The sequence below is a fragment of the Saccoglossus kowalevskii genome, chromosome 5 (genome assembly GCF_978046115.1).
Source record: "Saccoglossus kowalevskii chromosome 5, keSacKowa6.1, whole genome shotgun sequence".
NCBI lineage: Eukaryota > Metazoa > Hemichordata > Enteropneusta > Harrimaniidae > Saccoglossus > Saccoglossus kowalevskii.
The window spans coordinates 44,120,569-44,135,607 of NC_140645.1; the positions used below are offsets into that span (position 1 = coordinate 44,120,569).

The 15,039-nt window shown below is 37.1% G+C and overlaps 1 protein-coding gene across 3 annotated transcripts in view; it reads left to right on the forward strand.

Moving 5' to 3' along the window:
• LOC100374503 (NADH dehydrogenase [ubiquinone] iron-sulfur protein 2, mitochondrial-like) overlaps positions 1-14,420 on the forward strand; it is a 43,564-nt gene extending 29,144 nt beyond the window's left edge. The window contains exons 10-12 of one of the 3 annotated variants that reach the window (XM_085499449.1): positions 11,579-11,720; positions 12,548-12,606; positions 14,291-14,420. In XM_085499449.1, the coding sequence (XP_085355575.1) occupies positions 11,579-11,720; positions 12,548-12,585 (180 nt within the window). In that variant the 3' untranslated portion in view covers positions 12,586-12,606; positions 14,291-14,420. The remainder of the gene's footprint in view (positions 1-11,578; positions 11,721-12,547; positions 12,607-14,290) is intronic. The other 2 variants (XM_085499450.1, XM_085499448.1) reach the window with 2 other exon arrangements.
• Positions 14,421-15,039: the final 619 nt, after the last annotated feature.

Here is a 15,039-nt window from a genome sequence, read left to right on the forward strand (position 1 = left end):
CACATGTTGTCTCATGAATCTTGTGTCATAATTGTACCTAGTCTTGCGTAAAAGACTTTTAAAAAAGAAAAAAAAAAGAAAAATTGCACAAGAAATAGTGCAGTGATTGAAATGAACTTTGAACTTCTAGTATTCTTTGCAAAGTTTGAATTTGTATTAATATTCATGAGCTACAATTTGAATATCATGTGACCAGTTGCATTGAACACAGTACACACCCTGGTGCATGGCAAGATCATATGCACTGCATACCATGCTTTTCTGTGAACCAATTGCTGATAAGTTGTGTAGCCTATTCTTTACAATGCCAACTCCCTGATACAGTCACCCTGTGTCATCGCATTCCAGGAAGAGATGCTACTTACACAAATTACATCACTGGTTGGAAACCTACTTGATGCTACTGAAGGTGTATACAAATGATACAAGTCATTAGTGTTTTCAAGATCATTCCATTATTTCTGCTAATTTCAGGGATTCTTTTCAGGATTTTTTTTTTCTTTTTTAAAAAAAATCAATAAAACTTGTAAGAAAAATCTAAGGTACATTACTTTGTGCTTCAGTGGTGTAGAATGGCTTGAAAATTGTAACTTCGCAGAATTGCATTTACTTCTTTCTTTTTTCTAGTTGATTTTACAATTCACTACATTCAATTACCCACCATAGACTCTGGTCTGTCAAAATGAGTATTTTGAACTGTAGGCATTAATCTGCGATTCAGCCAACGATGGAGAGAGAGGGGAAGCCCCATGACCTCATAGATTTTCTTCCACGTCATCTAACACAGGATCGAGGCAAAGAGGCCCATGCCATCTTGCCTTATGATCACTTCTGTTTTCTCCGCACCGAGTCATTACGGGAACAACCCATTAAAAAAATGTACCCCACTACCTCACTTGGTTATCAGTTTATGATTAGGAGATTAGTCTTATTTAATTAGTTATAAAGATTGTTATCTTATGCCACATAACAATGTGTAAACAAATGTGTACTGACTGGAACTACTTTTAGACATCGATTGACTTGCCAGTTTAGAAAATCACGTAGAGTGCGCGTTTGTGTTACTATACCACGATCATATAGAAATCATACACATTTTCGTGATCATTTAAAATAAGTCTTAGAACAATATAAACGGAAAAGTACAAGTATTTGTCGTCCTTTGGCGACTGCCCATCGATTCACTCCATCAACTGCCTCGATGATGTCTCCCCGTTTATATGTGAAAGTGGCCATACTGATACTCTTACGGGTAAAATTAACAAATCATGTACGCTTCTACAAAGTTCGACGAAATGCCGTAACTGAAAATTAAAAACTGAAAACTGGACACCAGTTGTTTTTATAAGAATAAAACTGCATAAAGGTTACATTTGCATATCCCTTTGCGTAAAAGCGAAGTGAAAAGGCCGTTCCAGATTGAATACTCATGTTAAAATATGATGATAAAGATACAATGTAACTCCATGGAGCTCTAAACTAAATAACATTTTCAACAGTATATGTTTATTGTCATGATTATTGTCATCGTGAAAAACAAAAAATAGTTCCACGCGTAAGAAAGTATTTATGAGTACCTTGTCTTAGGCATTGCCTTCTAATCTAGCTTATCTAACTTTTTATGACCCATATCCAAAACAAGTAAACAAACTCCACATGACGTCGAGATTTTATCGCACCTATCATGGCACCTATAACAATATTGAAGAATATCTGCAGGAACAGTAAGTCTGGAAAAAACGACCAATCGATTGTTATAGAATGACCGTACTGTACAATTTGTCAAACAAATACAATAATTGCAAATGTAATGTCGGCCGGCGCCCATCTTACTTGTCTGAAGTTATCGAAGCCGACATCAATGGAGATCACGTTTTTTAACTAGGCGGCTGGCAAGTGGACTAACACGTTACATAAATTTGTTGAATTACAATTATGTTTTTTTTTTTTTGCTGTATGTAATTTACTTACAGCCAAAACAAAGTCAGCTTGAACATTAAATTGAGACGCGACCAGTGATAGACACTGCCAGTGATAGATTTCGTGAATAAAAGAACAAAATAAACGCAATCAAAGGCGCCTACCACATGCGTTGGAAATAAATAGAACGCAATGCTAAGAGGAATCGCACCTGCATCTCGACGACGTCTTGGAAAAATTGAAAGATAAAAAGGAATCAGTGTCGGGGAACCATTGACAATGTTTGCGTGAAAGTTCATGTTTTTTTGCGTACATTTAGGAATACTCAGTTACAAACACTATGGTACCTGAATCCCGATTAATTCATAAATATGAATTGCTAAGGGTCAATTTCCTGCAATCCTTCAAGGTAGCCTTGAGTGGAGATTGAATTTGCCTCCGAAAATATTTCTAACGATGACCTGGAAGATTGCCATGATTGAGTGCCACAATTTCTGTTTTAAGACTTATTCGGTATAATAATAAAAATGTTAACCCCAACAGAGGTGGACATACAGTTTTAGCGATCCGAAGAGCTCATTGTCAACCGAGGCGAAGCACTACGATAAAGACTTTCCGTTCCCAATAAATATATAATAATAAAAAAAAGACTTCCCGTTCCTGACATTATGAAATTCTTTCCTATTTTCTGGGGGGAAAACCCTGAAAAAAAAACTGATTAGAAATTTATATTAAGAACAGTTCATAACGAAATGTATTCCATATGTACCCATAAATTATTTTCATAATTACTGATTACACATGAATATTACAGAAAAAATAATTTGCTATATTCTCTATATTTGTGCCTTTTATTTGTCTTGAATCGTGACTGAAAGGAGCTGGATGAAATTACAAACTATGTAGTGTGTTCGACAACTCATGTATGAACAATAACTTTAATAAATATGATTTTACTTGGTAAAAATATTGTATTTTTCTACATAAGAACAAAAAAATTTCACAATGTCGAAAACGGAAAGTCTTTATTACCATAGTGTTGTTGGTAATAGTTGAAAATGAAACATCCACGTGAACCTGCCCATATGAGGTCGAAGGAGTCTGTTTTCAACAGCCGTATACATCTAACTGCGTCATCGCTAAGTTTCCTTGGACCACAAGCTCTGTTCCTTGTTTGCACGTTATCATGTTCACACAATCGCAAACATTATTAGTCCCCGTTCGGACGCAGTACGAAAACGGGGACTTATGTTTTGACCTCCGTGTGTCCGTCCGTCCGTGCGTGCGTGCATGCATGCGTGCGTGTGTGCGTGCGCCAGGACCTGTATCTTAGAAATACCTGGACCAATCACAATCAAACTTCACACATACATCATACATGATATTATACATATGCACGTCAATTTGTTTCACGATCTGATTCAAGATGGCCGAATGGCGGCCATTTTTTGTGATGAAAAATCCTAAAAATCACGCATTTCTCGGCTGTTTACAGATGGATTTTGTTCAAACTTAGTATATACATTAGACATTATGGGACCTTGATGCAAATAATTTTGTTTTTCAGATAAGATTCAAAATGGCCGACTGGCGGCCATTTTGCTTCAACGAATGTGGTTCTAGTGCCATATCTCCAACTTGTTTTGACTGGTTATGTTCAAATTTTTAATATTCATCATACATCATGTCATAGTTAAACAGATATATTGGTTTGACGATCCTATTCAAAATGGCCGAATGATGGTCATTTTTGTGCTAAAAAATCATCAAATATCAAGCTTTTCTGGCATTTATGGATGGATTTTGTTCAAACTTGGTACATACATTAGACATTACGGGTTCCTGATGCACGTCATTTTATTTTTCAGATTGGATTCAAAATGGCTGACTGGCGGCCATTTTGTTTTAATAATTGGGCTTCTAGAGCCATATCTCTTAAATGCTTTGACTGATTATATATTCAAATTTTATATATTCGTTATACATCATGTTATATACATGTATTCAAAATGGCTGATTTTGAATGCTGTTCCAGAGCAATATCTCAATATGGACAAGTACTTGTTTGACGATCAGATACAAATGTCTATCATTTTAATGTTAAAAAATCATATTCCTGACATGGTTATATCCCAGCTAAATGTATATTACTATAAATAAAACTATATATCTTAAATTTGATAACTAACGGGGACTGTGCCATGCATGGCTTGTTTGTAAAGGTGCCCTTCGAAATGGCACATTTTCTCGATGTTTTAGCGAGTTCTCCGCGGGTATATGGTTTGTTCTCACATTAGCATAATTTTCCTCGAGTTCGCTCATCGCTTTCCCACATGCATTTCTCGTTCTTTGCTGCTAACTTTTTTTGCACTCCAATATGTTGTTGTTTTTGTCTTTCTTTCTAAACATCAAGTTTATTTTTGATTGAAATTCAACGAGATCGTTTGAATTTGATGAAGATTCAAATTTATCCACTTTTACAGTAATCAATATTGCGTTCGAGTTGAGTTACTAGTAATTACAAGCCTGATTTACATTTTTCTTGCCGTGTTTTTCGTCAATGTATTAAATATAAGTGCTTTGGTAAATAGCATAATTATATTAAGTGAAAGAGTCTGATGGGGCTGCCAGTGTGTCACAACACATTTTATTTATTTCCAACGCGCATGGTCGGCTCCTCTAATTGTGTTTATTTTGTATTTTTATTTTCGAAATGTATCTGTTCACTGGCTGCGTTTGTTTTGTTTTATGTTTTCCTCTCTTTCATTTTTCGTCCGGCTGCTGCCAATCCAATAATTTCTCGCCGCATGTGCTCAGACAAGCGATTAATCGTCACAGTCATTATACTAGTAGTTTAAGTTAAATTGATTTGTAGAAATTCAGCTATGCGATGATTATATGTGCAGTTTTGTTTTGCGCACCAAGACACGAGCAAAAGTCGGAGACTGCATGTACGATGCTATCAGGCCACACCAGTTTCACATTTGGTCGTCTGGCCCGCACTGATTCATGCATCCATATGTGAACAGAACTTGAAGGATCAAATTCAGCCATGCTGAGCCCTTCCAGGCTGATACATATTAGATCACCCACACTTTCTGGATGCAGTCTATTACGCTGTTTATTCTTGATACGCCTTTGTGCAGAAAAGCCACGTTCACACTGGGCTGTGGTTACGAGCAGTACGATCATTATGTGACACAGGTGGAATACATTCTTATAATTATCACAATAAGGCTTCTTTATTAAGCACAGGGCCCATAGAGATGACTGTGATTTATCACCAAACTGATTAAACACCAGAAGCTTTTATTAGTTGCCTCCACTCAGCAGGTACATTTGATGCATCACACCCGTTTTTCTCTAAGATTGAACCAAACCATTGCAAAAGAAAAGCCAACTCTTCTTGCCCATATACCATAAGCCTGGTAACATCATCTGGCCATGCATCATGATTGAACAGCACAGACAAACAGTAGACAGCTTTAGCTGGCCCCTCTGCATTTGCTGTACCCAACAAGTTGTCAAATCGTGTTTTCAGAGCATGTTGTACGGTTTCATCACATGTGTTGTTTATGTCAGCTTGTAACTGTGTCATTATTTAAGTTGGGCGTCCTTTTAGTTTGATTTCTTGGAAAGTAACTGGCTCCAAATTGTCATCTGTACTGGCATTATTCGAATTTATTTGTTCAGTGTTCATTATTTCCTTGAACTTCTCCAGGGAACCATTTTCAACAGGCTGCATTTTCATTAACTCAACTGTCGCAATACACGATTTAACAGCTTGTATTGCCTGAGTTAGAATCACGTCATTTGTTTGTAGAGTGTGACTCAACGTTGCAATCTCCGAAAATAAATCTAACAAAAAATGGCAAAATGCAGCGAATTTCAGGGTGGTCATTGTACGTACAACTTTTGTAGCCCGACCTTTGATGTCCGCGTTCCGTGTTGTTGAAGCAAGATGTTCACTGTGGGCTAATACAGCGGCGTACTGACCTGCCGAAGTTGGATTGTTTTTATCGACTTGTTTCGTTGATAGAAAAATACGTAATGCTCGTTCCACGTGTGGCATCCATCTTGTACCAGTAACTGACTTTGGGGTATAAACATTCACCCCTAATTCCATAGCAAGAGATCCCTGGAACTTTTCGGTGAATAATGGTACGTTTTCCCATATCATATTCAAGACATCGTGTACATTCCTCACCATAGCAACGTTTTTTTTGAACGGCTAACATCGCAAGTTTCAGGCAATGCGACATGCAATGGATTGACACCAAATAGTTAGCTATGCCGTCACGAAGTAGAGACACTTCTGTTTCTTCCAAGGCTTACTGCTGCCCCATGTGCGCAAAAAACAATTAATTTTGTGCTCCAACTTACGTCAACATATTCACACAAATCTTTGGTGGCACTCAGTACGCCATCTGCATGTGCGTGTTCAACCTCTTTTTGCCCGATCAGATTCACTGTCGCCTTCCCATTTTTGTTGACACGTCGTACGTACACGATTTCGCATTTCTTTGCAGCATTATCGGTGTCACCATCGATAAGAATGGAAATGTAGTTGGCATTTTTAATACTGCTCGATACTTCCCTTCTCATTCCATCTGCGATATTCACTATAATTTCAGTACGCTTGTGTGTGTTATCGTATGTTGGGTTTATGTCAACTCCATGCGGCCTTCACTTGTGATAACGTCTAACCACTCGTATTGCTCGATCCATCGCACAATTTTTCAATCTTGTTTTGGCTTCCGAGATTTTGATCGCGTACTCGTGCCCAAAGTTGAATCCCATGCCATCTTCCGTTTTGTAGCTGGATGCGAAGATGTAGGATCTGATGTCCCAGTGTTTGTTGTTGGGATTTCGTTCTGCTGAACCGGCCGACTTTCCGAGTACATGGTAAATTATTCAAAGATCGTGCACGGTATCTCGTCTAGTCTGACGCGTGCACGGCATGTTTCAACTGCTTCAATTTTCACTCGCAAAATGCGAGTAGTTTCTGAAAACTGCAAGCTAAATGCGGATATTTAAAAGTTTTTACTCGCATAGACATATTTTTTAGGCGCATCTGCGAGTAGGTATTCGCAACTTCCTAGGCTGAAGGGTCATAGTGTGAGTTGCGTTTGCAAATAACAAAGTGTCAAATTATTTTGAGCGCCGTTATTGACCAGTTATATAGCTGCTTGAACTACGCACACAAGAACGTTACAATGTGTCAAGTGATTTGAAGGCGTTTTTGTTACCCTTCCCAATACAGAGAAGCAATACGCGTTGTATTTTGAATCGTCATTAAAACCTAAATTTATTACGAATAAAAACATAAGTTTATAGATACAATGTGTGATCATCGTTACTCCAGCGGTTATTTGGCAAGCGGACGATGTTTCTGAAGCCAGCCATAGCAAGAGCAAGCGAACAAATGCGAGTGAGCGAACAAGAGCCAGCAAACAAAAGCGAGCGAACGAGCAGAAAAAAAGCGGTTGGTTTCCGGTCGGAAAGCAGCGAGCGATCGGAAATTAAGCGATAAGCGGTTAAAAAAAAGCGATAAAAGCGAGAGGTTGGGCGGAATGAGTACTGTATGCCATCCCTCTGTTGGCCAGGTAGCTGATTTTTTCGTCCATTTGTCTGACAAGTTGGCGATTGTTGGCTATAGATCAGCCTTGTCACCCACCATCGAGAATTCTTTGGGAACAAAACTAGCCGATTGTCCTAGACCCTGAAAAACGGAACCGTCTTTTTGTTACTTGTGGTTGTGTTATCTGTTTTAAGCAGACCACCTTGCACAAATCAGGTTTCCCGCCATGAACCAATCCCAGGACACGATCCATAGGTGATCGTCCTTCCTCATCTGGCTAACATTGGATAGGAGCGTCATTTTGTCCGGTTCGAGCGATGAGTTACTATGAGAACCGTACTATGGAGCGAGGCATGGCAGCAAGCACATGTTTATTTGTTATGGCCAGGGTAAGAAGGACAGACAAGCCTCCCCAACCTTTATTTCCAGGTGGATCACTACAACAGTGTCTGAGGGTCTACAGAGACTCCAAGTATGAGTACATGAGGTCAGTGCGATCACTAACTCGTTGGCTCTTGCATCAAGTGCCCTCCACAAGCACGTACTGAGGGCAGGCTTCTGGAGAAGGCAAACGTCTTTACCAGTTATTACTTAAGAGACACCCAAACCATTGAGGGAGGGTCCTTTAGGGTGGGTGCTGTCGTAGCGGGTCAGATTTTGGTTACTGACCTGGTGCGGACGACAGGGATCCCTGCACATAGTTGATAGTGTAGGCTCTACTACAGATTTGTGTACAGAAGTTTCTCCCATCGTCGGTTCTAGGACATGTCCAGGTCTCGCTTTAGGCTTATGCTCTCATGCAAAACTGTTTTGGCCTCTATTTCTTTGTAATTTCTAGTCACCCAAAAATCGGGGTTTGGGTCTAGTGTCATCGGGCATGTTTGTTATGGGGTAGTAGTCGTAAGTAGGGAATATTGTCCTGGGCTGAGACACCCTTTATCAGCCCCTGTTCAGAATTATGACAAGGACTAGCATTTTTTTTTATTGAATGGGCTTCTAGAGCCATATCTCTGACTTGCTTTGACTGATTATGTTCAAATTTTTAATATTCATTATACATCATGTTATAGATATATACAGGTATTCAAAATGGCTGATTTTGTTTTAATTAATGCTGCTCCAGAGCAATATCTCTCAATATGGACAAGTACTTGTTTGACAATCATAATAATGTTAAACAATCATTATAATCATATTTCTGACATGGTTATATTCCAGCTATATTACTATAAACAAAACTATATATCTTAAATTTGTTAACTAACGGGGACTGTGCCATGCATGGCTTGTTGTTTGTTTTTGCTCGGTAACCCACCTCCCGGCGTCTGACTCTGCTTACAGTTCAAAATAGTCATTTTGACTCACCGGAATCTATGGTGGATAATTGAACGTAGTGAATTTAGGCAGAGGGTTTTCAACCCGACTATTAACATAGTTCATACCCACAATATACTCCAGGTTGCTCCTGACCACCCCCACTTTTCCATAGCGATTGGCTTAGTCCTCGTATATGGAGAAAACCAGAAGTGATCATAAGGCAAGATGGTGCAGGCTTCTTTGCCTCGGTCACGTGATGTGGAAAAAAATCTGTGATGTCATGGGGCTTCCCCTGACCTAGAATACTCTCTCCATCATTGGCTAAATCGCAGATTAATGCTTACAGTTCAAAATAGTCATTTTGACTGACTGGACTGACTACATGTATGTGAATAGGCGGGTTGAAAACCCTCTGTCTAATTTCTTCTTGAATTCAAATCGGTACAAAGCATAAACCCTGCCCGATGTTGGGAAAACATTGTTTTGGTTGTATGTGATGCCACATTGACAGAAGTCAAATGAACATCCAATCAAAATTCATGTACCTTTGGCGCAACAAATTAGATAAACTAGATTGCAATCATGGCTATAGGTCATTTTATAGATTTTATGCTGGTCCAAAAATATGTTACACAGTGTAGTTTTTCTAAAGTTTGATACTTGTCCAGGCTTTGAGCTGTACTTTCTATTTCAATAAATGAATTTATTGATGCTGATCATCAATGTTTTATCATATTCATTTCGGAGTAGTTTACTGGTTATTGTGCCACAGGTCTGACACTTTTGTTTTTATTGCAAAAAATAAGGAGATTTTTTGTGGTTTTGTCACTCATCTATGTTTTTATAGACTGCATTAGTAATTATTTTGCTAAACGACCAGCTAATAGTAATCCTGAAACTGTGCCACCAAAGAAGAAAACATTTCCAGTTATTAATCGGGAGATTGGTGAACTACCACACAACAGAGCAAGACAGTAAATCAACCACCAGTTAATGTAAATGTTGTTAACCATGACTGCGACTTCTTAGTCGGTGAGCGCATACCTTGCTCTGATATTTATAGAGATGGAAGCGACTGGTTGTGGGACATGCCATGGAACATGTACAAAGAGCAGCATTGAGAACCCCCAAAAAAACATCTATCGATTAGTGAAAGACTATAAGAACAGTGCTCTTATTGTTCAGCATGTGACAAAATATGGCAGAAACGCTGGTGCTGGAAGAAATCTGTCAGAAATTATTTGATGAACTTGTCAAGTTTATTTTGCTGCTGCATGACAACCATGTACCAGTCACAACACAGTTATTAAGTCAACAGGCAAAAAGTATTATCTGGCCTCATTGTCCAGAGTTGAAAATATCAAAATGATGGGATCACAAATTCTGTGCGCAGCATTCACTGATTCATCAAACAGGCACTTCTATCGGACAATGTCTGCAGACAAATTTTGAAAAAAAAAATAACAGCGTTCCATGACTTGATAGTCACCCGGCGTGAGAAGTACATGTATAGCTTCCCTTTGCTGTCGATTGGTAACATGGATGAGACACCAATATATTTACACTTCCTGCCATAAACTACATTGGAATCAGTAGGGAGGAAAACTGTTTCCGTCAGATCAACTGAGCTGAGAAACAACATCTCACAGTGATTTTGACTGCGACAAGAACTGGCAAAGTCCTCTCACCCATGGTTATATTTAAAGGAGTGCACAAGCTGAACATCGAGGGACGGCATGATACAGACATGATAAAAAATGTGGCTGTGATGAGACAGCTTTCCCTATACAAAGTCACTGAAGTCACTTCTGGTGTTTGATTCATTCAAAATCAAAACATCACTTAGAGCCAATATTTCAGGTGGATGTACATTCAAAATTCAGCCTCTTGACGTTAACATTTACAAATCATTCAATGAATATATGCGGAATGGTTGGCAGCGAAGATAACCTATACAGATGCACAACATTGCACCAGGAAATTGATAGGTCTGAAGCCACCAACTTAAGTGTGAATCCTGCATGAGAATCAACAAATCCCAAAGAGCGACTTAAGGCAAAACTGCAAAAATGACAACATTTCAGAAATCATGGACACTTTTGCAAAACTACACCCAACTACGCTCAATGTTCAAAACAAAAAATCGATGTTGCTCATAACTCAGTTTGGTTAACTGTTAATTAAAGCTTGAGTTACTAAATGTGGACAGACGTTCAACAAAAACTGAAATAATGTAGCCTGTAGCTCAAAGTCCTGTTAACTGTTAATTGAACACCGAATTACAATTTGACCGTGGTTTCGCAAAAGTAGTCTTGGTAATTTCTGAACTGAATGTTTTTGTAACACGATTTTTGAACTCCAACAATTCAGCATCTCAACGTCAATAACCTTTCTTTGAACGATTTTCAAAATCTTGGGAAAAAAATTCAAAACAAATTGTTTATGGTCATCATCAAATATTCCCTTGAATATTTGATGATCATCATAAACAATTAGTTTTGAATTTTTTTAGATGAAAAGTTATTCTTTTATGATTATTTGTTCATAAAATTCCCCCACTGCATAATTAGTTTGTATCTAGCTTCATCTAGAGCTAGAACAGGTGGCTATATGTGTACGGGGGTCTTGTTAAATTATTTGGACATGCTATAAACAGTTGTGCTTCCAATATTTTTTTAATAATTTGTGAAAAAAGACAATGTTTGCTCTGGTGTTCAATGCAACCACATGAACTGTATCTGATTTGTGTCTCTGTTTCAGGGTGAATTTGGGGTGTACTTAGTGTCTGATGGGAGTAGTAGACCATATCGATGTAAGATCAAAGCTCCAGGTTTTGCTCATCTTGCTGGGTTAGACAGGCTTGCTAAAGGACACATGTTAGCTGATGTAGTGGCTATTATAGGTAAGTCAAGGGGAATTGGAATTCTCAGCATGAAAAACACTTGTGCGTACATGACAATGCCATTTATCTTCTCTGACTACATAGAACAATTGAAGCTGTGAATGCATAAACTATTAATACATTTTGTTTTTAAATGGAACCACAAACCACATGATAACATTTGTTGTTTGACACAATATCACTAATTATTTGTGAAGCAGTAAGTTTGTCATAACATTGTTGTTTTAATTTTGTTTCCTATAAAGAATTATTTAACCATACAGTGTTTCAACTTTTAGTGTCTGATGGATATATCAGGATGTAATGTAACACATGTTGAAACAATTTCCCTCATGCCACTGCTTCCAAATATTAACTGTAATATGAAATTACAGGTCATCTACATCCACTCTCTGAATGCTTAAATTCACTATTAGTAATTATTTCCCTCTATGATTTTTTCGGTATTTTAGTCCTTGTATAATTTGTCTTGTACTGCTTGCATAATTGTGAACTATGTAATTGCAAAACAAACACAGGCTACTTTTTTGTTTGTCCTGCTGACAAACGAATAGATGTAATGTATTGTTTCATTCCTGCGTTATTGGACCAATATGTGACAAAATGTTGATATTTGATGAATTGACTACTGTAAATTGTGTTTTTTCATTACGTAGCTGCATGAATGAATTACTTTTTCCATGTAATTATACAATGTATGTAACAGAATTGCTTGCTGCTTGCTATAGGAGGATGCAGGTTGGAAAACATTAAACACTGTATATGAACTAAATTCATAGCTCCCATCCTGCATCTCTGCTTTAATCCCAGCATTTCTATATTTGTAGGTACCTGTGATGTAGTCTTTGGTGAAATTGACAGATAGTTGGATGTAAAGTATGTTAGTGTAAGCTTAGTAAGAATAGCGGATGATAATTACTGAACAAATTCTTTCCAAATCAATTTGCGTTTGCTCACTTGGTGTCACACATGTCATAAAAAACAACTGTGATACAATTGATTATTTTCTGCTGCTGTGTTATGTGTAAAATTGAATGTAAAAACAAGACAAACAATGTCCTAGCATTGTAGTGGCATCAAAACACTGCAAATTTGATGATCAATGTTGATGTACGGCCATGTTCCCCTTGGAAAGATTGATATTTCGACATTGAACTATGAAAAGAATTTTTGTGGCAGATGTTTGATTCAAACATGTCACGCATTAAGATCTCATAGAAAATCCAGTATTGGTCAAAAAACATGACACTTAAAGACTCTCAAAAATATTACTATTTTTAGAATATTGTTCTTTATAAGCAAGCATCTATAGAAATTCTATGTGTGTAGTTAATGTTTTCATCAAATAATTCTGTTCAATATTGTAAGTTCGTATTTGTCATATTAAATACTTGTTCCAACAACTATTTCAAGGTGATGGTGTCACAATATATAGGGTTTTCAGCCTTTTTTGTGGATTGGCCCTAAAACTAGCTGTTTGTGAAGTTCATTTTGACAACATGAAAACTTTTTAAATGGCCTTCAAAGACTGTTAATAATAATAATAATTGTTGGCAGTCCCCATACCTGTCCCATTTATTGGCATAAACTCATTACACTAATTTGAATACAGCTAATGGGGTGTTTTGTTCCAGTAAAAACCTACCTTTAATACGGACTTGTCAGTGCAAGAAGTTCTTGACACATACTAATTATTTGCATTCAGTGTGTTATCATTTCTTTATTGTATACTGTTAAGGAGACCAAACTAATAAGGTGATAAGTAGTTAATCATACTTTAAAATCGAAAGGCTGTACTATAATCAATTTAATAACCCCACCTCACACTGATTCTTTGCTGTGATTTGTCAATTTAGGTCATGTGGAATTACACATTTTCATGCAAATAACCCATAGCAGGTTCAAACTATTTTAGAGCATTTCAAGGAATCACTCATTAACCATAGGTTATCTTGGAACCATACATTCACAAAAAGAAATTCTGTTCTCTGGTGTTTCTGTTCATGAAGGAAATATGCAGTCACCTATACTATAAAAGTAATAAGTGTCTGAGTAGAAGAATCAGGGTGTGTTGTGCTATAATTTATGTATTCTTGTACATGGTGCTTATTGACTGGCCTTAACAACAGATGTGAATCCACATCTACTTTTAAAGTATCAACTGTATATAAATTATGCGTTTTACTTTTTGTAACCACTCAAAAATCACCTAAGTCCATATTGATTTGCTTTCTCTTTGGAAAATAAGTATTCACCCTAATGCTAATGGCCAGTCAGTATTGTGTTTTCATTTTATAGGCATCAGTGTTCAGAGCTGTATTGTTTCTTATATATGTTGTAGTATGTGTCAAATTAATATATTTGTTAAAACACCATACTCATCATGCTGCCTGTGTTTAAAGTTATAAGTAAAACAAACTGTAGTTAACACTTCTTGAATTCATCATACAGAACACTGCACTGTGCAATGATTGTGGCATTTTTACAATGTTCATCAAAATATAGCAGACCGGTATATGCTATTACGGTACTGTACATGTTTGTTTTATTCTTGTTTATTTTTCCAATAGGTACCATGGATGTTGTGTTTGGTGAAATCGATCGATAATTTGCTGCAAAGGATGATGCTGTGCAACTGTTTATTGTTAAACTGGAGTTATTTTTTTTTTGTAAATAGATTAAACCATTTAAGAGGGCAAATGATTAGATTTTCTCAGTTTTTGCTTCTGTACATGTGTAGATGCATTTATTAGCATGGAAGGGTGTATTTAGGATTCTATAGCTCACACTTCTATAGCCACCACCAACCTTACTGTTAATAAAATCTAATATGTAATCCTCACTTTGCACTGTAACCATTCAACATCTGAAGTCTGTACATTTTAAGCATTTTTATATATTTACCGATACAAAGTAAATTACATCAACATAACATCACAGCCCTTGATACATCAAGAGTGAGTGATAGGTTCAAAAGCTGCCAACTTGAACACCGCTATGGTTCATATAGAAAATGAATGTTGGTTAATGCCATCTTGCACATTCATATCTGTTTTTTTATAATCCATGGTGATGTTTGAGTGGACAGCCAATAAGCAAATCCAGAGCCTATCTGATTCTGACAATTAATTCAGTTGAGCAGAATTTGAGATTTTATGTCATTTTCTTCACACTCTCCTTATGGGTTCATTGTTAAAATTGATGTCAGCAGAGTTTTGAGACTGACAGTTCATTGGTCCATTGCGGTGAATGCGTACATTGTTGATATGAATCCTAACATGTTTCAAAATTTACATAATATCATTCAATTTAAGTTTTC